At 45.8% G+C, this 25795-nt stretch overlaps 1 protein-coding gene across 7 annotated transcripts in view; it reads left to right on the plus strand.

The window, feature by feature from the left end:
* Nucleotides 1–25795, plus strand: part of APBA1 (amyloid beta precursor protein binding family A member 1) — a 216316-nt gene that overhangs the window by 131385 nt on the left and 59136 nt on the right. For 5 of the 7 annotated variants that reach the window (XM_070590733.1, XM_070590735.1, XM_070590731.1 and 2 more), the window contains exon 2: nucleotides 19406–20662. In XM_070590733.1, the coding sequence (XP_070446834.1) occupies nucleotides 19475–20662 (1188 nt within the window). In that variant the 5' untranslated portion in view covers nucleotides 19406–19474. Of the gene's footprint in view, nucleotides 1–5981; nucleotides 6161–19405; nucleotides 20663–25795 lie in introns of those variants that run through there. The other 2 variants (XM_070590737.1, XM_070590734.1) reach the window with 2 other exon arrangements.

Raw genomic sequence — 25795 nt, forward strand, 5'->3', positions numbered from 1 at the left:
GGTCCAGCTGGGAAGACAAGACAGGGACCTAACTACGGTACAGTCACCTGTGCACCGGTACAAAGGAAGGACAGTCACAGCACAGCACACGCTCACCTGTTGCTGCCAGTATCGGGACAGCGTCTTGAAGGAGGTGGCATCTAGCGGGGCCTTGATGCACGGCTCTGACCACAAGATATGGAGAGGAGGCATCCCAGACAGAAGGAAGCCGGAGTGTTAGGCACATACAAGACGAAAGTGGGGAGCGAGGCTGGGGAGTGGGAGGTTGGACCAGCACCCCTTGTTTCTGGGACCACTTCCCACTGGTGCATTTTGGTCTGCGTCTCCAAACTTAAATATCCCGCTGCTCATGGCCTGGAAAGCAGTCAGCTCCGATACAGAATGTTCCGTTAACAAGACTTTCTCCTCTTGTGTGAACTGTGGGCCTTGACTGGCTGGGCCAGTGGCTGTCTCTGATCTCCCTCGTTAGTCCAAGCTCAGTTCCACAGGAAGGCCTTTGAGTTTCGTTCTAAGGAGCAGGGGATCCAAGAGCAGGGAGTGACACGATCGGCTTCCATTGGAGAAGACGCTCCTGGCTGCGTGCACACCGTGGGCTCTGGGTGGGAGAGAACCTCGGAGATGGTAATGGCATCCCACCAGCGATTTGCCAGCAAATCTAATGAAAAGCACCCACTAGCCCATGATTTTCAGCTGGTTCCTGAATTATGAATTACTTAGCGCAATTTGGCTGATGGATAATTATTCATAAAACACGAACTCAAGGTAAGGAGTGGTCAGGCGTGGGAGGAAACATTAAAAGGAGTGTGGCAGAGAGGTCCAGGTGCCTCCCAATAGCAGTGTCCACTTCTCAGAGCAACCGAACACCTGACTTTTAGCTGAGCATGAGTTCCCAGCTCTACTACAGAGACTGAGACTGCAAGGTTCCCAGCGGCGTCTGCAGCTAGGCTGGGTGTATAACCAAGCTCTCCCTCCAGGATGGGGAAGGAAGCAATTTGTGCAGCTTCTGGAATATTTCCTAGGAGAGAAAAGCAGGCCCTTCTTTCTGCTTCTTCTTCTGTCCTGCTGCTGGGAGCATGAGCTCTGAGGCTGGAGCTCCATCCTGACCCACATTGGTGAGGACAACTCCTCAGGGATGACAGGGCAACAGGGAGAGGGGCCCCCTGGAGCAGCCCTGCCAGGCCGGCCCTGGACTGTCTGCCTCCAGACTGAGCCTGGGAGAGATGCCAACTTCCGTGTGCCACTCTCCTGGGGTGGGGGTGGGGGGGGGGGCCTTTACTACAGCAGATGAACCTTATCCTGTCCAGAACAGTAGTCTTGAAGGGAACTTTCTGTGTGGTTCCCTTGGGTCAGGCTGCTCCCAAGGCCACAGCTGTCTGAAATGCTCAGCCCTCCTTTCCATGGGGTGACAACAAAGCTTGGCTCCAACCCACTCCCCTCTCTGGGCGGTTCTCTGGAAATTTAATGCATGAAGGTCGATGCCCCCAAGTAAACAAGCCTGGAGGTGGTATCTCCCAGGGCATCCTCTTGTTCTGTCCTCCCACACTGTGCACCCCAACTCTCTCCCAAAGATGCACCTTGTCCTGAAACAGGCTGGGCTGACTCTTTCCCTGCTAATGTCTGCAGATTCTCATGAAATAACTCAGGGAACGAGCCGTCTCATGTGTGGTGTAACTTGATTACCGCTAGAAAGATGAGTTTGGAACTGATGAGTTCCCTGCTAACTGACAAGTTTAAAAGCTGAATTTGAAAAACCAACCAAATTCCAGGCACAGTGTGAGGGCAGAGACTGGGACTCAGTCACGCCTTGGCCTGAGCCCTCAGTCTGGGGACACAGATATTCAGGACTTCCCAGGGGTCTGGCCTTGTCCGTCTACTTTCTGATATGCCCTCCACTCTTATGGAGCCTCCAATTTTATGGGGAAAAGGAACTCTAATGTATACTAAAATATTAAACTTGTTGAAGATACTGTAAAAGGATACATAGTTCATTTGTTCTTTGTGTGTTTACACTAAGTGTCTGCAAAGTGTCTTGTAGGGCTGGTTTAAAATAGAATGTATTAATGGAAAATTTGAGATTCAGTAAGGCCAATAGATCAGGAGACGATACCATTGAAAAGATAGTTTCTTACAGTTCCCAGAGGAGGGGGCACACAGGGCCACATGGGGGTGGTCAGGAGGCAGAGGGAGCAGGGGAAGTGTGGGCAGGAGCCTTTACTGTGGTCTCTGAAGGAAAGAACAATGAGGCAGGGTGAGCAGGCTTAGGACTGGCTGGTCTGAATAATTTCACAGGCTCTGGGGTACAGGGTCTGTCCCAGTTGTCTGGTACCTGACCTGGGTGATAAGGGCAGGGGGACAGTGGCCCAGAGTATGAGTGTCCAATAGAGGAGGTGGTTGGGGTGTGGATGGACACTGGATTGGTTGGTTTGTATTTGAAGAGTGGGCCCACGAAGGAGGCTTCTTCCTGGGGTGGGGGGTGACAAGGGAGGCAGGAGGCCAAGTCGGGGGGATTCAGAACAAGGCATGTCCCACGTATGCATGCAGGACAGATGTTAAAGCATCTGAGCTAGAAACATGGTCCATACGAGGGCTCAGCTCAAATGTCACCTCCTCAGAGGAGCCTTCCCTGCCTACTCCATCTACAGAGACAGCCTTCCCAGCCCAGTATCCCTACCATCACCACTTCACTCCCTTCATGGCGTTCAGGGCCCGGCCCCCTGCTCAGCACCCCGCCCTGCCTCTCCCCACCCAGGGGGAAAGTCCTCACAGGGGCCCCAGGCCCTGCTCCATCTGGGCCTCCACCTCTCTCTCTCCTCCCACCACTGTTCTCCCCCCCATCCCCGATCCCCGAGCCCTGCTCTTCCTCTGCAGCATTTCCACCTTCTGACCTGCTGTGCTCTGCTCGCTCTTTGTCCCCTGCCATCAGGTCGGCTCCATAGGGGCAGCAGAGTTTGTCTCCTTCGCTGAGTCCGTGCCTCCAGCCTAAGTCAGGGCCAGGCACAGAGTGGGGCTCCATAAACAGCGAATGAGCCGACAGCGCTTAGCACTCCCGGAAACGTGCTTGTTTGTGGTCTGCAGTGTTCACTTGCTCAGGGCATGTCACTGAGGCCCTGCTGCCTGCCGGGCTGACTCCAGCCACAGGGCACAGCAGCGGGCGAAGCAGGCAGAGGTCTCCATTCTGATATAGCTGACAGCCTAGTCGGGGAGACAGAGGAAAAATAAGTAAAATATACATAAAGTCAGGCGGTGATATGTACTATGGAGAAAAAGTCAGGAAGGACATTTAAGCAAATTCCCAAATGTATTTAGGGAGCAAGTAATACAGAGGGTAGAGTGTTCCAGGCTGCAAGACCAGCAAGTGCAAAGGCCCTGAGGCCACAGTGGGCTGCATGTTTGAGAGTCTTATTTATTAGTGTGGATTCTTAGTTTTGTCTCAAGTCTGTATTTCACTTTTGTTTGTAATCATTGGTTTCACCTTTCTAGCTAATTAACCTGAGTTCAGCAAATTCTTTTCCAGTGATTAAAGGTAGAAACAGGTGAATTTTGGTCAGTATGCATTTATTGAATGACCTCCCTGGGCCCAGCTGTGTTAGGCACCAGGAGGCTGTGAAATCAACATGGCAGTGTCCGCCTTGACAGCCCCAGTTAATGAAGGTTTCTCCCCTTATTCAGTGATTCTTTTCTAAGGCTGAGAGTTAATGACTTTTTCTGAGGCCCCACCAAAATGTCCCTGTGCACTGATTGATTAGAATAACCTAAACAGGGGCTGGCCCCAGGCCGAGTGGCTAAGTTCACGCGCTCCGCATTGGCAGCCTGGGGTTTTACTGGTTGGAATCCTGGCACAGACATGGCACCGCTCATCAGGCCATGCTGAGGTGGCATCCTACATAGCACAACCAGAAGGACCCACAAGGAGAACATATAACTATGTACTGGGGAGCTTTGGGGAGAAGAGACAAAAAAAGAAAAAAGAAGAAGAAGATTGGCAACAGATGTTAGCTCAGGGCCAATCTTTAAAAAAAAACAAAAAAACATAAACAAGCTCCAAAATGTTGTTGTACTAACAGAATAGAAGTTACTTTACTAACAGTGGCAGTCCAATGCAGGTTATTTCTGATCAGTAGCCAGTTTTCCTCCACGGGGTCTATTCAGGGATCCAGGTCACTTGCTTCTTGTGATTCTGAGATCCCACAGGGCTTAGACCCTTCTGCATTTAGCCAGTGGAGGGAGAAGGAGAGCATGGAAAAGACAAACTCACTTCTTAAATGACCTGGCCCAGAAAGGACATCCTCAATTCCACTCTCACTTCCTTGGAGAGAACTAGTCATGGCCCCGTGTACATGTGAGGAGGGCTTGTAAACGTAGCTCTTGGTGACAGCTCTACATTATGGAAGGTAAACTCGTATTTTTTGGTGGGCAGCAAACCATTTCTGCCACATTCTGTATCCAAATAGCCATATATAAATGGCATGTACCCCTTGCCCTCTCGTGAGAAAAGGCGGGTAGATTCCGGACACTGGAAAGTGGAGTGTCCTGTGGGTAGAAAGGATGGTGTGTTGATCAGATTCACTTTGAATTGTTTGAATATTTTTAATTCCGTTCCTCATTCTGATATTGTTTAATGAAGCATTTTTTGGTAATTATTTTCTTTCATTTAGTAGATCAGTCTCTTGTAACCGGAGAGCATGTCCTCTTTGTAAATTAATAAATCGGCGTTATGGTGGAACAGTGGAAGGAGGTGTGACGGGGCAAGGGCAGCATGCTGCTCCCTGGTGCTAGCTTCATTAACACGTGTTACTTTGAAGAAGCCGTGTAACCTCGCCACTCCTTGGTGTCCGCGTATCTGTAAAATAAAGGACTTGTTGGGCTTTGCAACCCTTTCAGTTGTACATTTTTGCTACTTTATAATTCTATCCATCAGTGAGCTGATAATATTGAGTTGCTGGAGTGCAGACTTGAGGGACCCACAGCCTGGACTGAAAGTTCCCACATAAGTATAGCAACTCTTAAAGTCCTTTTTACCATTCCCACCTCTGCAATCTGTCAGCAGAGACATCGTTTTTGAATAGCGAGGCTCGAAGGAAAACAGAGGTTGAATAACAGCATGGTAGCAAGAAAGCCGACACTTGGTGAGAAATTTCCATCAGTAGCAGAAAAGAAGGGTTTTACAGGGGGTGAGCTCATCAGCCCCACCACAGAGCCCGCCTCAACAAGAGAGGGTGATAAATTTTCCCAGGCACTTAGAGTTCATAAAGCAGTCACCATCCACATAAGGAAGGCAGAACAGGCTATTATTTTCATTACATATTTAGGGTTTTTTAAAAATAGGTTTATGGTTCAAACATCAAAAAGTACAAAAAGGCAAATGGTAAAAATCTTCTATCCTACCCTAGTCCCCCACCTGCCCAGTTCTCATTCCTCACCCCTTGCAAAATAAATAACTGCTTATATTAGTTTGTTGTCATTTCAGAGATTTTTATGCACATACATTCTTTTCCCTCCTCTTCTACATATATGACGATATTCATTATATGCTGTTCTGCCCTTGCTTTACTTTGATATACAAGGGAGTTCTTCCTATTGTTTGTAAATAAAGATCGCCCTTTTTGTGTTTTATAGGATGCGATCTATAATTTATTTTACCAGTTTCCTAACACTGGACATTTTGTTTCCAGTCTTTTGTGAACACAAACTATGCTTTAATAATTTAAGTAGAGTTGTGCATAAGTCATTTCAGACACTTACATATGACTACATACGTAAATTCCTGAGAGTGGTAATTTTGATAGATATTTTGAAATTACCCTTCATTGACCCATTTAATAGATGAGGAAAGGTGGTAAGAATTTATTATTGCAAGTCAAGAGCCGTAAACAGCATACCTGCTCACAGGTATGATTTTCCTGAGTCAGAGCTGGGTGGGCGTAACACAGGGGCAGACAGGTTTGGTATTGTGAGCTCAGGCAGGCAGCTGTGAGGGGGGCAAGCAGAACAGCTCAGCAGCTCACCGAAGTGCCAGTGGAAAGGATGAGGCTTGGTGGCATTGTACTGGGAAGTCACAGAGGCAGATGTGAGCTGTGTTACCAGTGTCTGAGCAGGCACCTTGTGAGCCAGAAGCCCAGGGTGTGGGCATCAGCTTGGTAAAAGGCTCCAGAAATGGCAGGTACACAGACATCACAGGGCGGCCTTTGAGCCAGACTCGTTGTGCCAGTCAAGTTCCTGCCACCCACACCTGGATTCACCAGGTCTTACAACAGATAGTGATGGTCATAGGACAGTGGCTGAGTTGTGGCCAACCCACATGTCACTTAAGCCTCAGTGAGGGGTAGTGGGGTAACTTTGTTAAAGTGGAGCAGCCTTGCTTGCACATTTTAAATACTGAAATATATTTATTTATATATTCATTTATATATATACATTTATTTGTATATTCATATATAATTTATATATAATATTCATGTTATTTTTTTACTTATATATAACATAATATTAAATATATTTTAAAATATTTATATATATATGTATATTTAAATAATGGAATATATATGTTTTTTCATGTATTTTATTTTTTAGAGCAGTTTTAGGTTCACAGCAAAATTGAGTGGAAAGTACAGAGAGTTCCCATATATCTCCTCTCCCACACATGCATGGTCTCCCCCACTATCAGCATCCTGCACCAGAGTGCTACATTTATTACAATTGATGAACCTACATTGACATATGATTATCATGCCAAGTCCATAGTCCACCTAAGGGTTCATTCTTGGTGTTGGACACTTTATGGGTTGACAAGTATATTTTTCAATTCTTCTCCTTAGTGCTACATTAACTTATTTAATCTTCCAGTAGCCCTAAGAGGTAGGTGCTATTATTACCCCCATTTAGAGAAAAGGAAACTGAGGCACAGTGAGGTTAAGTGACTTGCCCAAGGTCGCATGGCTAGTGACTGTTGAACCGAATTTGAACCAGGGCAGTCTGACTCAGTGTGTATTCTTAACCACTATCTTCTACTGGCTCTAACTCTATTCCCAGCCTCTGGGTTCTCTTTCTCCTTCCCACCCCTCCTCCAAGTGAGAGAAGAGGGTTCTCTCTGCTCTTACTTACCCTGCCTTCCCCTGAGCCTCACTGCCTGTTTGAGGAATCTTTGGGCAACTTCTGCTGTTCTCTGCAGCAGGGGCCCTGGGTGCTGAAGGGCAGGAGCAATGGGTTAGCTGTGACCATGAGCCTGAGGGTTATTTGTCAGGGTGACAGAAGGAGAGGGTAGGAGAGGCTGGGAGTGGTGGAGAGCGGAAAGGAGCAGGTACAGCGACACTGGACTTGGAGTCCAAAGAGATCTGAGATTAAAGGCACAGTGAAGATTGCAGGAGGGAGGAATGTGGGACGAGTCTCCTAGGGAGACCAATGTCCAGACAGGATAAGCCTTGGTTCTGGGTCACAGCAACAACCAGGCTTTTCACTCATTCATTTATTTGTTGTTCATAATCTCCTTTTATTTGGAGAGAAAATTCTGATAACCAGAGGGTCTTTTGTTTGCTGGACAGGGTGGTGGAGGAGAGTGATGGTTTACACTTTTGGAAGAGCTTGAACACAGCTAAAGTGTTCTGCAAAAGCAAAGGAGAGAGTTTGGGTAGCCCAAAAGGAAGATCTAGAATGGCGCTGTCCAGGATGGCAGCCACTGGCCACATGTGGTTGTTGAGCACTTGAAGTGTGGCTGCCTAACTGAGATGTGCTGTAAGTGTAAAACTCACATCGGATTTTCATGACTTAGTAGGAAAAAAAGAATGTACACTGTCTCAGTAATCATTGCTTATATTGATCATATGTTGAAATGATAATATTTTGGATATATTAGGTAAAACAAAATATATTATTAAAATTAATTTTACTTTCTTTTCCTTTTTTAATGTGACAACTAGAAATTTTTAAATTACATATGTGGTTTGCACTATATTTCTACTGGGCTGTGATGATCCAGAAGGAAGGGACAAGAACCATGAAGACTCAGGACTGTGGGGGAAGGTTCATGAAAGAGGGAAGCCCTGTGGCTGGTGATTAAGAAGGAAGATGTGGGAAAACTTCACTGATGAGGGTTTTTTGGAGGGTAATGAGTGTGGTGTGCAATGTAAGCTCTTACCTCCGTCTTCCCTGTGAAATCTTCAGCAAAATCACTACTTTTTAATAAGCAAATTAAAAAGAATTTCCTTTGGAGAACTTCATGTCTTCTCTCCACGTGACTGAAAGGCTCTGGGTCCTAGAAAACCATGTTTAATTTCACTGGTTTGTATTTGGGGCCTAAATGAAATTAGTTAACTAGAAGAATAGTGTTGAGTGTGATACCCTGCTGCTTTACGTTCTAGGCAATATGGCCAATGAACTCTTAAGAGTTTCTAGATTATCCATGAATCATTTTTACGAGAGAGTAGTTTTCTTCTTTCCCTACATTGTGTTTCTTTCCCTATTAATTTTTGCTAACATGACTGAATTGCAAGAGTTGATTTCATAGGAGGCTCTGAGTCATTATGGGATTTCTGGCTCATCAAATTCAAATTCAAGTCATTGCTAATGTTGCTACCTAATAGTTGCTTGATGGGTTTTGTTCTTTGGGAGTTGTGAAGCCAGCTTGTCAGAGAGTGAAGCTTCCTGGGATACAGCTCTTTTTAATCATCTCTTGTAGCCTTTGCATATCAGATTTGAAGCATAACTGAAAAAGTGTTTGAGGACTGTGGCTGGCATACCCTATGCTGCTTTCTTGACCTGTGAATAAAAAGAAGCTTGAAAACAAGAATTTAATTTGAAGCTTCGTAATTAGGACTGTGGTTGACATTCTGGTGTGAATTTGGGGAAGCAAAATGCTAGAGGAAGCTACAGAGAACTTGAGGGAATAGAGGGAAGCAAGTTAGCTGGCTTTCTAATGAGCCAAATAATTTGTAAAAGTAACAGTAGCAGTAAATTTGAGGTGATGTGGTCTCAAAGGAAAGACTGCATTTTAATGAATTACTGTCCAATTCATCCTTAGCCTGATGCTCCCCTGCTTCCATCTCCTTTTGCAGTATGAAATAATGAGCCTCTGAAAACTAACATAGCTGAACTGATTTTAGAGATTTACCATCTTTAACCCTATAGTGCAGTGTGTGCATGGCTTTCTGTGTAAGAACAGAAATACCAGGAAAATGGTCCAGATTGATTGTAACTGGTGATTTAAAACCCTTGAACTGGGTATAATGTAGCAATAGAGATAATAAATGTAGTGGAGGGTGAGGAAAAGAAGTTGTGTAGGGGCATGAAAAAAGGGACTGTAACAGAAAAAAATGCCAAGTTTGTGTAACCCTCAATAAATATGGATTATGTAGATATGTTTGATTTTCTACCAGGGGCATTTCCCAAAAACTCAGACTTTTAATCTGCTTTGATTTCCAGAGAACATCCCTTGAGTTTTCTATAAAGTTTGCAAGATTTCCCCTGTGAGTTTCCATGATTGCCTTAAGCTTATTTCATGTATTTTATTGGAATCAGGATGACAAATGAATGATTTGATGGTTAAAGTGCAGACAAAGAGCCAGACAATAAGGAAGTCTGCATAAATTCCGAATTTTCTCTTTAATCAAAGGCTGGGTTGGGATTAGAACTTTGGGGTTGGCACAACTGAATTAATCCAAGTGGATGATTAATTTTCTTGCCTGGTTAGTGTTAGCCACAATTAGACAGATTTCAAGGTGGATGAAAGTAATGAACCTGATTTTGCAGTAATCACACAAGAATGTATTCAACCAAATGGCTCTGTCCTTCTGTTTTCCCTGCAAGGATAAAAGCTTATGTTAAAGATGTGGCCATTGGCCAAAACAATCTTTAAAGCCCTCTCTTGGAATTGACTTCAGTGCTTGAACCAGAGTCTTTTTAATAATCTTGGCTGTCGCACATCTTCATCCTTTAGGGAAAGATATGATGTTTGGAGAACATCAAACGGCATTTGCAGCCAAATCTTGTAAATAAGGTGGATGATAATTCTGGAGGATACCCTTTGAGGTCAGAAATCAAATATGACTACGGAATATTGAAAACAATTTGCTGGGAGCTTCAAAACCCTTAAATTAAAATCAATTTTGAAATCAATTCCAATATAGGAGTGGCCAAAGAGTTTCGAGCTAAGGCAGTGCCCTTGGAACACGGAAGTGTAGAGTCTGCCAAGGTGACTGTTCTAAAAGAGATTACACAATTTAGATGTTTGTTTAAAAAATCAATCACATCACTTTATGGGCTCAGTGAAATGTAATAGGAAGGACATGAACAGTGAGAGCCAGATGGATATGCCTCCACCCCTTTCAGCGCCGAGTGACCTTGGACGAGTTATTTAAGCTGTCTGAGCTTCTGCTTCAAAATTAGCAGTTGGAGACAATAATTCCCAGTGGGACTGCTGTGAGGGTTAGAAGCGAAGTGTGTGGAGCACCACATATATTGCTACCCCTAGTGCAGGGTTTGTGCTTATTATTTGATGGGTTTATTTATACCCAGCCGTATTTCAAATGGATTAAAAGTAGCTCAAATGCTTGTTTTCTATCCATACATAGCCTTAGTTAGGAAAGGGTAATATTCATAAATGCACCGTGTGCTCAAGTCGTTTACATTAACATGTGTTTTAATTTTTTTATTTTGCTTTTTAGAAACTAGGTATTGATCTGTTAAATACTAATTATGGTGCGGGCAGAAAATGTACTAATGAATGTTCGGTAGCATTTACAATGATTCAGACACTGAATCAGACACTAATTATTTATGTGTACATTAACTTGTATCATCCAGTAACCCTGGGATGTAGGTACTGTTACTATCCCCATTTTGGAAATGATAAAATTGGAGCATTTCCTGTAAGTTATCTAAAGTCAAAGAGCTAGTAAGTGATGAGACCAGGATGCAAATTCAGGCAGGCTGTTGCCCACACCTGGCCCCTTAACCACTACACAACCTCATTAAGTATAGTGAATGATAGGTTCATCCTTTAGGGATAAATTTGACATTTGAAGAATTATCAAGCACCATTCGTAGCCAACTCCTGTAAATAAGGTGGGGGATAATACTTTAAGGTCAAAAATCGAAAGTGACTAAATATTAGAATGGAATATTGGAAATGATTTGCTGGTAAACTTCAAATTCCATAAATTAACTGAGTTATAACAAAGGAGCGGCCAGAGTGTTTTAAGCAAAGGCAGTGGCCTTGAAACATATAAGCATAGAATCTACCAAAGTTTGTTGAGAAGGACCAGGACGCACCAACCTGTGTTGGGTAGGTGCCAGAAGGCAGGTTCAGCTGCAGGACAGATGAAAGTTTAGTCCAGCAGGCAGACCACTATCTACCAAGGATATGGCAACCATCAATGAGTGGCCATCCAGACAAGCTAGGGCATCCTGATCCAGAAAATGGGGTATCTAAGATGATGAGGCAGCCAATATTGGGGCAGTCTGTCCCTAGGAGAAAAACCCAAATCGCTGGACAGAAGATCAGCGGCCAGATCCCAATCCTTGCATGAGGGGCAAAGCTGGGTCTAAAATTGGGGTTAGATAGAGGCTGGAAATGGGCTGAACCTGCAACTGACAGGCTAGGGCAGCTGGAGAAGGTCAAGTGGCCTCTGCCTTTGGGAGAGGGAAGATGTAGGCCTTTATGCCCATTCTGCTTCCTGTGTGGATTTCTTATGTCAATTTCCCGAATGCCACTTAGCTTCTGAGAGGCAGTGCAGTGGGACCCCAAAGACATAGCAGAGCCTGGTACAGTATTTCCTGTTAGGGTGCCACCTTCATGATTTTTACTATAGCTATACTATTTATTGTTTTACATTTCTCTTTAAATGAACTAGTTATTGATTGATTGATTTTTGCTGTTGTCATCTACCAACATGAGTATCACACCTTTGGTAACTAGTTTGGTATCAAACTTGGTAATATGGAAAGAGGCAGAAAGTTGACTAGAGGGACTATTTACAAAGGTGTGGCCTATGCAGGATGCCGAATACCAATACTCCTACCACCTATAAGCCTGAAATGAAGGGGAAGGAGCCATTATGTGCAACCATATGGAGAGGGCCACCCAACAAGACCCTTCAGACAAGGACATTGCCAGCGCAAGGCAATCTTGCAGAGAGGGAACTGGGAGAATAAATAGTCCGACCTCTGTCTCCTCCCTCTCTCTGATGTCCCACCAGAGCTCCCCATTGGCCAAACCCAAACAGAAGTCAGAGGAACAGGGAGAAATTGATGCAACCCAGAGAGTCCAACCTCACAGGGCACAGAGCAGAGTGGAGAGGTGTGTGGAGGGGATCTGGAGGGGAAAACTGAAGATATTTGGCCCACATGTCTTCATCTAAGCTGGATAGGGTCAAGGACACAGCCCTGAGGTCCAACCACAGAGACCTCGCTCTGGTTGACATCTAGCCACTCAGCAACACTCCTTAGGTTCAAGTACTCAACTTACCTGAAGTCCTTACCAGTACTATCTGCCACACCATGCTTCACAATTTCAGGCACAAGGATATCAGGGGAAACAAAATAATATTTTGCTGAGGCAAGATGTTCTGTGTGAGGAGAGTTTTTCAGACCCATGAGCCTGTTTAAAATGGAAACGATTTTAGGAAGGAGAAATGTGTGATTTGTATCCATTGTAGCTCCCAGCATCATTAAATTTAATATCCAAATGAATCAAAGGAGATTAAGCTTTAACAAACTCTAGTCTTTTTTATTTCTGTCTTCTATATGTTACTCTTGTAAATAGATACATCATGTTTAGAAGAGCTGATGGTTTGAGTGGGGTCCTGGGGTCCTTGATGTCCTGTTCAACGTTTCATTGTTTCACAATTGATCTAATTCATGGAAGGAGAAAATATTTATAGGGTAGGGAAGATTGATAAGAATACCTGGGTATTCTTATTCTGTCACCTTTTTTTTTTAATAAGAATCATTAATCTCCCAGCTTACACAGATGGGGTGTGTGTGTGTGTGTGTGTGTGTGTGTGTGTGTGTGTGTACTGCTTCCAGGGCATAATCCTGTTTGGAAACCACAACTGTTTGTTGCTATGGAAATTAATATATAGCCACAGTCTCAGGGTCATTGGCAGCCCCTCCAGTGACTTGGTGGCAGATGTCACGTTGACTGGAACTGTATGTGTGCAGGTGGAGTAGGACAGGCTGCAGTTCCAAGAAATAAGACTTTATTCCAACTCCAGTGGGAGAAGATGAGCAACATTCATTAAGTCCACAGGAGGTAACTGTACTTCTTAGATATACACAAAAGCATACAGACTTACGTACATGGAGTCATACTGTTCATTCTGGGTTTTTCAGGAAAGAGGATGGCTAGCACAGTGTTTCTTCTTTTCCCACTTCTTCCGCCTCCACTTTTAGTGTTTTCCCTACACCTGAATTACCACCACCACCACCACACACACACACACACACACACACACACACACAAATACCCTCAGTGTTAACAACCTGGTATGACTCCCTTTGTTCTTTTTCACATTGCATTTTGTCCTCAGTCAGACCCTTCTTCTAAAACTACTTCAGAATATATTAAAAGGGACAGTCTATTGGAAATTCTTATCAACAACTACTTAAGGACAGATCAACCAAAGTAATTTACAGCCTCCTCTTCTATTAATCCTAAACCAACATGAGCCTCAGCCAACATGAGATACCTGGATTCAACTGCTGGTTCTATTTCTAAATAGTGCACTGCAGTGGAATTCCCTCCCGTTGTTCACCTTTTCCAGCCAGCTGTGGAACATTCCAGAACTAGGGTCCAGAAAGCCACCTGTGCTTCACTACTGGAAGACTGGATCCCCTCACTCCTGCAGCCAGGATGCCACAGCACCCCTCCTCACGTTGTGTGGGTGCTCCTGCGGAGGGGACTGTGTCTTGCCTGTGTCCTCCAGGTCTTCCAGCCTTTTTATAGAAGGGGAGGGATTTTCTTCAACCAGCTGTAGCTGCTCCCTTTCCCCCAGCCTCCAGAGGCACGGGGGTCAAAATCAAGGACATTGACTGGATGATGACACTCTCCTAGGCCTTAGTTCCTTGGATGCTTACAAGCTTATGAAATCTAGAACCTATAGGAACAGCAGCCCTGATATGACTCACAAAGTGATGCAGTTGTTGTTGTTTTAACTCCAGGTTCCTTATGTAGCTTGAACTTATTTCTCTTTGTCACTTATCACCAGGTATTATAATTATCGAAGCTGTCTACCCTTGAAGGCTCGGAACATGGTTTGGAAACTTATGCATCCCCTTCCTGGCACTGTGCCTGGTACATATCCAATAAATGCCGACTGGATCAACACACGCAAATGTAGGAAAATGTCAACTCCCTAGAGTTCTTTGTGCACATAGAGCATCAGAAGGTGGAAGAGTTCGCATGGGTGGATGAGGGCAGCAAAGATTCAAGATGGCGAGGAAAAATGAGTTCTTCTCCAAAGGCTGAACATGCCAATGTCTAGAAGGCCCCTGATATTTGGGGGAAAATTTTTTTCAATCACTAAAAATTCATTGACTCTCAACTGTGCACCCTCTGTGCTTGGCACTGGGGAATCAAAGATAAATGTCAAGTCCTCTTTTCCTAAGGACTTCATATGTATAAGAATTGTTATTCAGAAAATTACAGGTGCTATAATATAATAATGTTATATATAATGATAGATGAAGTACAGTGGGGCCAAAGTGAGGAGTTAATTAGTCCTTATCCCTCCCCTGCTTAAACTCCCAGTGGGAGGCCACTGCACTGGAAATAAAATCCAGACTCTTGACCATGAGGTACCAGGCCCTGTCCTGCCAGCCCCTTCCCATCTCTCCATCCTCATCTCCCACCACACCACCCCTACTCACTTCACAAACCTTGTTTCTGTCCTTAGACATAGCAAGTTCCTTCTCAGCCTAAGGCCCTGCCCTCAATCTTACTTGGCTGCCTCTTTCTTTATCATTCAGGCCCCAGCTCAATATGCCACCTCTTCTGGCCGCTATCTACATAACCCGCCTCCTCCATCACTCCCTATGCCATTACCCTGTTTTATTTTCTTCATGAGACTTTTCGCTATCTGAAGTTGTTTGTTTATTTACATAATTATTGTCTGTTCCCCTCTCCTTTCCCTTCATGCCCCCCCCATGCACTAGAATAGGGGCTTCATGAGAGCAGGGAAACTCATCTGGCTTGGTCACCCCTCTGTCCCTGTGCCTAGAGCATCGCCTGGAGGCTGGCACATAATAGACGGTCATCAGGTACAAACTTGCTCCAGAGAAGACATGAAAGATTCACCAAAGAAAAGTTATAGGTGAAAACTCTGCCGAGGACAGGGAAGGCGGGGCAGTGTTAGGGGTGTGGGGACCCAGGGTGCAGGTGAAGTGTGGAGATGAGGCAGGAGGAGCCACGTGGCCCACACGCTTTGTTTGCAGAGAGTAGGACTCAAGAACCCAGAGCCCAGAGCTAGAGAGCTGGGTCAGAGGCCAGTTCCGTCCTTACCAGGTATGTGGCCTGCGGCAATTGCTGAACCCCACTGTGCCTTTGTTTCCTTGTTTTTAAAAGAACCGATAATTCTTTCTATGAAGAGAGTAGAAAAGGCCCCTCTTCCTAGGCTAGTGTGAGGATTAGAGTCACTACATAGAAAATGCCTAGTGTGCCGGCTCTATAGTTAGCTAAGCATTCGTACTGTGCACTAGAGAGGAATCACTGAAGTCTGAGAAATATAGAGTCATGGGATTCAGGTTTGTACTTTAGAAAGATCAGGCTGGCAGTGGGGAGGATGGACTGGAGGGCGCTGAAAAATTAGTCAAGGAAACAATTGTGTAGGCGAGATGGACTATGACAAGGCAGTGAGGACGATGCAACAGTTTTTAAGACAATGGACTCAGTCATCAGTTTGGGGAAGGAGGTGAGGGAAAGAGACAAGTCAGTCATGATTCCTGGATTTGAGGCTTGGGCAACTGGGCGGCTGGTGGTGTCATTCACCCATTCAGGAAATACAGGGGGCGGGGGGGGGGGCCAGGTTTGGGAGGGTTGGGGAGGGAGGGTGAGGAAGCATGGTTTGTTCAGCTGTGGCAGGATGAGTTGGGGCGCTGTGAGAAGCCCAGGTGGAGCTGCCCAGCAAGAAAACCCCACATCTCCCTGGATCACAATATGAGCTAATGTGCTTAGCGCTGTACTTATTGGTACTTAATACATGTGAGCACTGAATATTTAGTGCTTATCATCTTTGCTTTCTAAGCAAATACTGTGAGAAACATCTTTGACCACATCTGAGTTTTTCCTTCTAGATTTCTATAAGTAGAGTCACTGGGGCAAAGGTATGTTACCTTTTGAAGATTTTAATTCATCTTGACAAATTGCTTTTCAAAAAGGTTGTACCAATGTATATTCCCACAATAAGCTGGGATTCTTTAAAAACAGCTTCAATGTATTTTTTATAAATACCACCCCAAAGTTCCCTGGGTATGGGGAACAGTCCTCTCATGTGCTACCAATGGACCTGACCAATGTCAGCTCTGTCCTTAGAAGCTGCTAGTTGCCTTTGTTCTAGGGAAAGCCCTCCAATCAATGTCTGGTATTAATTAGCGTGTTGCCAATACCACAACCCAAACTATATTCTTGGAAGTATGGCAGAGAGTGAAATATAGACACCCTACATAAACACTCCCCTGAGGCTTGGGGATGGGGGTATGAGGAGAATGCACTTACTGAACAGGAAGCTCGGCTGTACCAAACTACATGATTTTAACAGTATTTTCCCCCAAAGAATGGGGTTTCTTGTAACCTTCTTTACCATGATTTAGTGTATGCACGTGCATGGAAGTCCCATTTCCTTTGAATCAGTCAGTGCTCTATGGGAGGGCCCCATGTGCTCATCAAATACAATTCTAACCCAGAACGAACTAAACTTTGTTTTTAATACATGTATCAATAAATTTTCATCGAGAAAATCTATTTTCACTGAAGACAGTGTTTTGGTCAGTTCTGCAGCTGTTTATGGTAATTGTTGGCCATTCAGTGCCTTGGATGGTTGTTATCGTATTTCTCACACTGTTTGCACACAGCCGACATACCGCAGTATGGTAACAATACCTGGAGAAGTGTTTAGTATGCTTAGTTTCCCTCTCTGTGAACACTTGCTGTATGTTCATCAGACTTAGATTTGTACATTAATGTGGTTTTTAATTCTCTGTTGTCTTTTCCAGAGAGTCCTTATAAAGGAAACATGGGTAGGCTGTTCTTGTCCATGTGTTGTATTGAATTGAATCTTTGTTTTGTATTTTCCATGATCCACTGGAGGCCCCTTAACCAGGGGGCCCTCAGCACCAATCCTTGCCTCTTCTGTTCAGAGCATTAACCATCCATCCAAGTCTGAATAGAGACTCATACTTACTTTTGGAGAACTTTCTTATACCTCATCCACAGTCACTGTTCTAAGAGGTTGACAAAAGGAGGCCACAATTTTTCAAAGGAAATTGGGTCTAAAGTGGGACTCTTGGGAAGGAGGGAAGCAATAAGGATCCATCATCATTCCTCCAGTGTATGTCAGTCAGGGGTGTCTCCATCGAAGAATGGGGGAAAGATGATCCTTTGCTTGAAGGTGAACTTGGTACCTCCAAAATGGCCTCCTTGACTACTGGGATTGTCATAGTGCTTGAAGGAAATTGCTGTGGTTGTTGTGGGGAGCTGAGTAGAATATAATGCATCCCCATATTAGAGAGTCAATCAGATGGCGCTGGTCCTCCAGGAGCTTTCTGCTTTTACATTAAACAGTGTACTGCCCATCCCTTTTGTTCGTTTGTAACATGGGCTCCCCAAAAGAACACTCTGAGAAAAGTCTGCACACAGTGTTGACCCCATTTACCACAGGTGTCTTGAGATCATAGGGACCCTGCTTGTTGTTGTTGTTCTTTACATCCTTTGTATTTATTTCCATACACTAGACGCAGATTATGCTATAAAGCTATTTTGTGATAAGAAGAATTGAGAGAGGTAAAACCAAATCTCTCTCTCTAGCTACAAATTCCTCTGGAAATAGGTAAAGAGACCTACCCATATTTTTAAGAAATTAACCATACTATGCAGTTCTGGCTATAATGGTAATTTACAGAATGACAGAATTTTAGATCCAGGGTGTACATGGGAAGTGGGCTAGTCAGTGTTTCTTTAAGTGTATTTGTCAGAACTCTGGCCTCTAGGACAAACATGTTTCCTAGAGGGACCACCCAGTGGCATAGTGGTTAAGTTCCCGGGCTCCAGTTCGCAAGCACCCGGGCCAAATCCCCGATGCAGTCCTACACACCACTCATCAAGCCATGCTGTGGCCACCTCCCACATACAAAAGAGAGGAAGACAGGCACAGATGTTAGCTCAGGGCCAATCTTCCTCAACAACAACAACAAAAAAAGCATTTCCTAGACACAAGTTTGGGAAACCCTGCATGCTGTATCTCCCTTCCTTTGAATACTCACAATTAAAAGTCAACTCTAGGGACTGGCCCTTCGGCCGAGTGGTTGGGTTCCTGTGCTCTGCTTTGGCAGCCTGGGGTTTCGCTGGTTTGGATCCTGCCCTCAGACATGGCACCGCTTGTCAAGCCATGCTGAGGCGGCATCCCACATGCCACAACTGGAAGGACCCACAACTGAAAATACACAACTATGTACCGGGGGGGTTTTGGGGAGAAAAAGGAAAAAATAAAATCTTAAAAAAAAAAAAGTCAACTCTAAGTCAATATTGCCCAAACTTATTTACCATGAAGTCTTTTTTCCCTGTGGAAGAGCTGTTAACATCCTGCTGTAGGAAATGAGTCCAGTCTCCTAGCGGAGGTCCAGAAAATTAAGCCACTTGTCTGAGGTAACAGAGCCAGCAACGACAGGAGGTGAAGCCATTCATGGTTGACAGCCCCCCTCAGATCGGCTGCGTATTTGTATTGACAGCAATGGCTTCAAAACATTTCAAGATTATTTTTTTTCCTTGAAATTTATTTAAAGACTCGTTTCTAAAGTATCTAGGATCCTAGTTTAATTTGAGAGATTTATCCCTCAGCAGATGGAAAATGTGTCAATTGGCCTATTCAATTCAGTAGTACTCTTTATTCATAAGCATCAGAGATGGAAGCTGAATAGTAAGCATGATGGAGAACAACGTGCTCCTGAGGGTCTCAGTCTGAGGGGTGGGAAGGAAGAGTGCCGGGAAGCAATGAAACAAGCAGATATGTAATTACAAATTACGATACATGCTACGAAGAAAATGAACTATGTGCTGTCAGACTGAGCTTAAATTTGCAATCAGTTTTTAATTGACCCAGATTCAGAAGGGATCAATAGCGGCTGTTTTTACGGTTATCTTGGTACTCAGCTCATGACTACAGTCTGAACCACCTAACAGCTCCTCCCCTTCTTGCTTTTCCAGCCGGGTGGAGCAAAATGAGAGCGCACTGAGCCGGCCCAGCCTCTCTCCCAGCCGTCCCCGACGCCCACCATGAACCACTTGGAGGGGGCCGCGGAGGTGGAGGTGACCGACGAGGCGGCAGGCGGGGAGGTGAACGAGTCGGTGGAGGCCGACCTGGAGCGCCCCGAGGTGGAGGAGGAGCAGCTGCAGCAGCACTATGCGGGCCGCCCCGCGCGCGGGCGCGCCGTCGAGGACCTCGGCGCCCAGCCGGGCCAGCCGGAGGAGGAGGAGCGCGGGGAGTGCCTGGCGCGCTCGGCCAGCACGGAGAGCGGCTTCCACAACCACACGGACACGGCCGAGGGCGACGTGATCGCCGCGGCCCGCGACGGCTACGAGGCGGAGCGCGCGCAGGACCCCGAGGACGAGAGCGCCTACGCCGTGCAGTACCGGCCCGAGGCCGAGGAGTACACGGAGCAGGCGGAGGCCGAGCACGCCGAGGCCACACATCGCCGCGCGCTGCCCAACCACCTGCACTTCCACTCTCTGGAGCACGAGGAGGCCATGAACGCCGCCTACTCAGGCTACGTGTATACGCACCGGCTCTTTCACCGCGGCGAGGACGAGCCCTACGCCGAGCCCTACGCCGACTACGGGGGCCTCCAGGAGCACGTGTACGAGGAGATCGGGGACGCTCCCGAGCTGGATGCGCGCGACGGGCTGCGGCTGTACGAGCAGGAGCGCGACGAGGCCGCCGCGTACCGCCAGGAGGCCCTGGGCGCGCGGCTGCACCACTATGATGAGCGCTCCGACGGCGAGTCCGACAGTCCCGAGAAGGAAGCCGAGTTCGCGCCCTACCCGCGCATGGACAGCTACGAGCAGGAGGAGGACATCGACCAGATCGTGGCCGAGGTCAAGCAGAGCATGAGCTCGCAGAGCCTTGACAAGGCGGCCGAGGACATGCCCGAGGCCGAACAGGACCTGGAGCGCGCCCCCACCCCGGGCGGGGGCCGCCCCGACAGCCCCGGGCTGCAGGCGCTGGCAGGGCAGCAGCGGGCTGCAGGCACCGTGGGCGGCGAGGCGGTGCAGCGGTACAGCAAGGAGAAGAGGGATGCCATCTCCCTGGCCATCAAGGACATCAAGGAGGCCATCGAGGAGGTGAAAACCAGGACCATCCGTTCGCCTTACACCCCCGACGAGCCCAAAGAGCCCATCTGGGTCATGCGCCAGGACATTAGCCCCACCAGGGATTGTGATGACCAGAGGCCGGTGGATGGAGATGTAAGTATGAGCGGGTTCGGGCTTGCTCAGCTCCACGCACGGCCAGGAGCGGAGACAGGTGCTGTGTGGCCTTGTTTGTCATTGGGAAATGACTATGAGATAAATGATCTTTGGGGACGCTAAAAACACGTCCACCGTAAGCCTCAGAAACAGCTTACGCTTAAGCTGTTTAAGCTTAAGCGCCTGTGAGTAAAACGCAGGTGGGAGGGAGTTGAAGTGTTGAACGAGCTTATCAGACCCTTAGAGGGACTGCTGTCAATCTGTGGTCAAACTGTTCCCGGAGCGCCTGTTCAGAAATTAATTTCTAGGCGCACCAACCCCCGCCCCTAGTTTCTCCTTTAGAAGGTCTGGGGTGGGGCCTGAGAATTTGTATTTCCAACGTCAAATACAAAACAGGTACTGATTGAGTAAGGAGAGACTTTATTGGGAAGGACTATTGCCACGGAGGAATCGCAGCCGGGAAGATCTGCGGAGGTCTCCGGGTTTGGGCAAAAAGGGGGTTTCTTTTCTAGGGAGGAGTAAACAAGGCTAGAAAGAACAAGACGTGAGGAAGTGGGTTGAAAGAGTGGCTTGAATAATGCAGTCAAGCAGAGGAGAGACTGTTTTAACCTGAGACCAGCCCGTTCTCGGAGGGGCTGTTGAGGAGGGGTTGTCGGCTGGCCAAAGTTCAGGGACCTGGAGGAACGAGAGAAGTTTAACCAAAGGCTGCTTAACAAGCATTTTGTTCTGATTAATCAGTTCAGCCAGTCATTTGTGAGGCAAAGAATGGGAATTCGAAGGGTCTGTGTCTAGCCTTGGGGACTGGGGGTGGGGGGCCGGTCCTGTCTAAGTCGCCTGGGGAAGTGGGTTCTTTGCAGTAGGCAGTTTCCCCAAACACAAAAGGTGGGGAGGTTTCCTTAGCCTTCGCTGTTTTCCAGGCTCACGGGGCTCAGGGGAAGTTCAGCATTGCCACTAACAAGTTCCCAGGTGCTGCTGGTGCTGCTGGTCCCAGGACCACAGTGAGAACCGCTGCCTTAAAGCAGGCGCGTAAAGGTTTGGGACAGGCATGTGGCCTCTTTGGAGGAAATCCTGAGCCCTGTCCTTCCAGGGGTTTCTCCAGTTTTTTCACTCACCCAGTGCTTCATGGTTGGTTTCAGTAAGTGTTTAATTTTCACTTCTGTTCGTCCCAGAGCGTCCTTCTCACTTTACAATAGACAAATTTGCGTTTTAAACTGAATTGTGCTTCCTCCTGAAGAGGTGCGGAAAGCTGTTGCCGCCCCGTCGACATTTTCCATTTTTGAAATACCCAAGAAATTTGATAACGTGGCAAGCGTGGGTGTCACAGTCTATTCAAAATAAATCAAGAAGATTAACCTTTGCCCCCGCTACCTGGCTCTAAATAGTGTCTTTCTACACTGACGCTCACTTTTCCATTCTCTTGAATAATTTTTAAGCAATTTCATTTAAAATGGGAGCTTGCAGTAAAAGAAAGGTCAAGAGGTTAAATTCGATTTCATTTAATTCTGTATTTTATGATTGCACCAGGCTATTTCTCAGTATATCTTTGGGAGTGAGAAACCATTAATGCAAGCTGTTTGTTCATTTTACTTATACGTAAAGGGCTATGCAGGTCAGCGAGGTGTCATTCACCTCCTTTTTTAGTAACAGTCAACTTTGCTGTTAGCTGATTAAGTCGCTGGCACCCTTAAGGAAAGGTTGGACACTGGTCGAGAAAGGATCTGCGTGCTCCCCAGCAAGGGGGCAGCAATGGGTCAGCGATGCTCTGTAATCTCTCCTCTGTTTTCCAGGCTTCACATTCAAACGGTTAAAAACAGGTGCGCTCACATCGAGAATTCTCTATGACCTCCAGCTCCCTCCAGATTTCCTCCTGGACGGAGGGATTGCACCAAGCATTTGCAAAGGTTTTCAAAAGTAGGGAGCTGGCAAGAGGCCAAGTTCTACATCCTTTTAGAAACTTGGAAAGCCATCAGAGAAGAAGCTGCAGGAGCATTTGGTCCAGATGCTGGCCACTTCCTTCAGCTTTCTCATGGGCACCAGCTCCTTGAAATGTCCGGCTTAACCATGTCGTCCCTGAAGCATGACAGTGAACCCAAAGCACAGCCTTCACTAGGGCTGGGGGCTGGGTTTTCTTCATTTGAACTAGGAGAACAACTTAATCCTCTTGCTTGATGTTTCATTCAAAGAGTAGAATTAATTATAGAATATTGAATGATGCTTTAGAAACCTGTACTGTCAGAAATTCAGCTTAATGCTAAGAAATTGGTGAGCAGGGCTTACTGGATTATGAATAGTTAATACAAAGCAAAACCGAAACCTGTGCGTTAAAATATTCCCTCCAGTCATTTTTAAGCCATTTGAATTGGTGGGTTGTATTTCATCTGTCATGCCATATTTATAGGAAAGACTTTCATTTGCTACCTCTTTGATGGTATTATAGGGGAAGAAATAGAAGCATATACATTCTGCTGATTTCTACCTCAACATCAAAAAATATTTACCGAATGCTCATTTCATGTATGCTGTTGTAGAAAATGGAAAAGTACCACAATGTGTTAAAAGCAATGTGATCTGAAGTCTGTCTGGGAGGTACTTGTTAAAAATACAAATTACTGCCTTTCCTTTCCAAATCAGAAGACCTAAGGTGGGGCCCAGTGATCTGGGTTTTGTGCTTTGGTAGGTTTTTTTCTGGGAGGGGGCTGTTGCCTTGTTTTGTTTCATAAATTCTCTGTGTGATTCTTAAGTGTGTAAAAGATCATGTGGGCAGTTTCCCCACGTAAGATCTGTGGATTTGAGACTTAACTACATCTTTTATTAGCACAGATACGGTTTTAACCAAAGGGGCTGTCCTACTGTGATGATGGTCGGCAGACCTGGAGGAGTGGCCCTGGAATTCTTATTACAAAAGCAGTGCCTTCTCAAAATGGCACGCTCTGAAAGTACAGTGAAACAAATCGAAGGAGGTAAACAAACACCTGTATTACCACTTGCCAGCCATAATGGCTGATAGCTAAATCTGCTTCTAACACTACCTTTAAATCCCTCAAAGCTTTAGCCTTTTTCTCTTCACTTGGAGCAAATTGGCATTTGTTGGCTGGTGAGCTGTACAGCACCTGAAGATAGGATTGCTCATTAGCAAGAACTTAGCGAACACGTCCTAGATGCTCAGCACTGAGTGAAAGTAATTGTTTTCTGAAAATTTGAAAAAAATGCAGTGCATTGCTTCTAGTAAAGAGTTTCTCTTTTCCAGGTATATTTGAAAACTATCTCCCAACCCACTTCTTGAAAAATATCATTAATGAGTGACCAGTTCTGAAAGGTTCCACAGCCCACCGATGTCTCTGTAGGCAACAGAATCATTCTGAGTAGGGAGCAGTCATGGGAGAATCAGAGAAGGGTGGTGGCAGGGACTCAGCGTAAATGGAGGGTTTTGGCTACTTGGAGTGGTGTGTTGTGCAGCTTGAAATGGTGTTTATCTCTGCTCCCTCCTAAAGCTACACTAAAATGACAGTAAAATAATAAAAATATGGAAAACCACAAGCACCAAGAGACAGAGGAAACAGCAGCAGATGAAAACAACAAAATTTTGCAACACCAAGGTGATGACTGGCTGTGGGAGATGTTAGTGCTCCCCAGTATTTCCCATTGTCCTCTTCTTTCAAGCACAGGGAGGACCGCTCTGCACTTCCTCATCCCCTGGAAGTTAGGCATAGCCAGTGAAATGGGAGCAGTGAAGCTTGTTGCTACTTCTAGGCAGGAGCAGCTCAAAGCATGCTTCCTCCTCTGAAGCCTATGTTAGGGCCGTGTCACAAGATGGCAGAGCCTCTGTCAGCATGGGTCCCAAGTGCCTGTGATGAGCAGGGCTACCAACCCTGTGGACGTGTACTGTGGGTGAGAGATGAATCATCCTTTGTTGTTTTAAGCTGTGGGGATTTGGGGGTAGTTTGTTACCACAAGATAGCCTGTTCGATTCTGACTAATAATACTCTGATGAGCTTTCTGTTTTCTCTCCTCTGCCAAGTTGTCTGTGAGGCTTTGTGCTGTGGACCCCAAGAAAGGCTCAGGAATTTGAGATACCAGATACCAGGAGTATGGGAGTGTGGTTAAAAAAAAAACACCATTATTTGAAAGTCTGTTACAGGAGACATTAAATTCCAGGTCCCTTCTCCAGCCCATGCAGCCAGGCTTAGAACCCACCCACCCCCAGCCCCCAGGCCCCTCTGAGGAAACAGCCCCAAGAGAAAATACCTACAGATACTGATGTTGGGGGATTTCCCAGCGTAACACCTGGGTCCTCACCTAATCACCCCACAGTGAAGGTTACTGCCACCCACGGATCTTCCTAGAGGCCTTTTGGTGACCCACTCTTAAATATGATTGTATAGCTGAGGATCACCAGACATTTGAAGAAGGTCTCTAATATGAAAGACAAAGGCACACAAATAGAAAAAGAAACTTGGAGAAATAAAGGCAAGGCTCAGAGCGGGAGAAAAACTATAAAACACTTACACTCAATATCCTCAGAAAGGGAGATGATAAGGAAGCCATTAAATTAGAATAGGATGCCATTTAAAAGGAGAACATTCTTAGAAAAAAACTCAAACGAAGAAATATGACAACAGAAATTTAAAATTCAAATAAACTTCAATAGGAAGGTTTGAGGATAAAGTAGAGATTCTTCAAGAAAGTATAAGAGTTAAGACAAAAGGGTTAAAGTAGTAAAAATATAGATAAAATGGGGGGAGGAATTATGAAAGACTGTTTCCTAGAACCAAAGGACATGAGAATTTCCTGATGAAAAGATTCCACTGGGTACCTAGAACAATGAAATAAACAAGACCCCACAGAAGTTTCAGAGCAGAAGGGAGAAACAGAAGACCCTGCAGGGTCTCAGAGAGGTAAAAACAGGTTACCGGTGCTCAGGGATCACAATGGTGTTGTGCTTCTCTGAAGCAACACTGGAGATTGGGAGGCCTACGCTCAGTCTGATTTCCAAATAAGTGTGAAGGTGAAATAAAGATGTTTCAGATATGCAGGGTCCCAGAAAAGTTACCTTGCATGCAACCTTTCTCAGGGACCTGCTAGAGGATTGCTCCCCAAAATGGCGTAAATCAAGAAAGAAGATGCGAGGTCTGA

The sequence above is a fragment of the Equus przewalskii genome, chromosome 22 (assembly GCF_037783145.1).
Source record: "Equus przewalskii isolate Varuska chromosome 22, EquPr2, whole genome shotgun sequence".
Classification (NCBI taxonomy): Eukaryota; Metazoa; Chordata; class Mammalia; order Perissodactyla; family Equidae; genus Equus; species Equus przewalskii.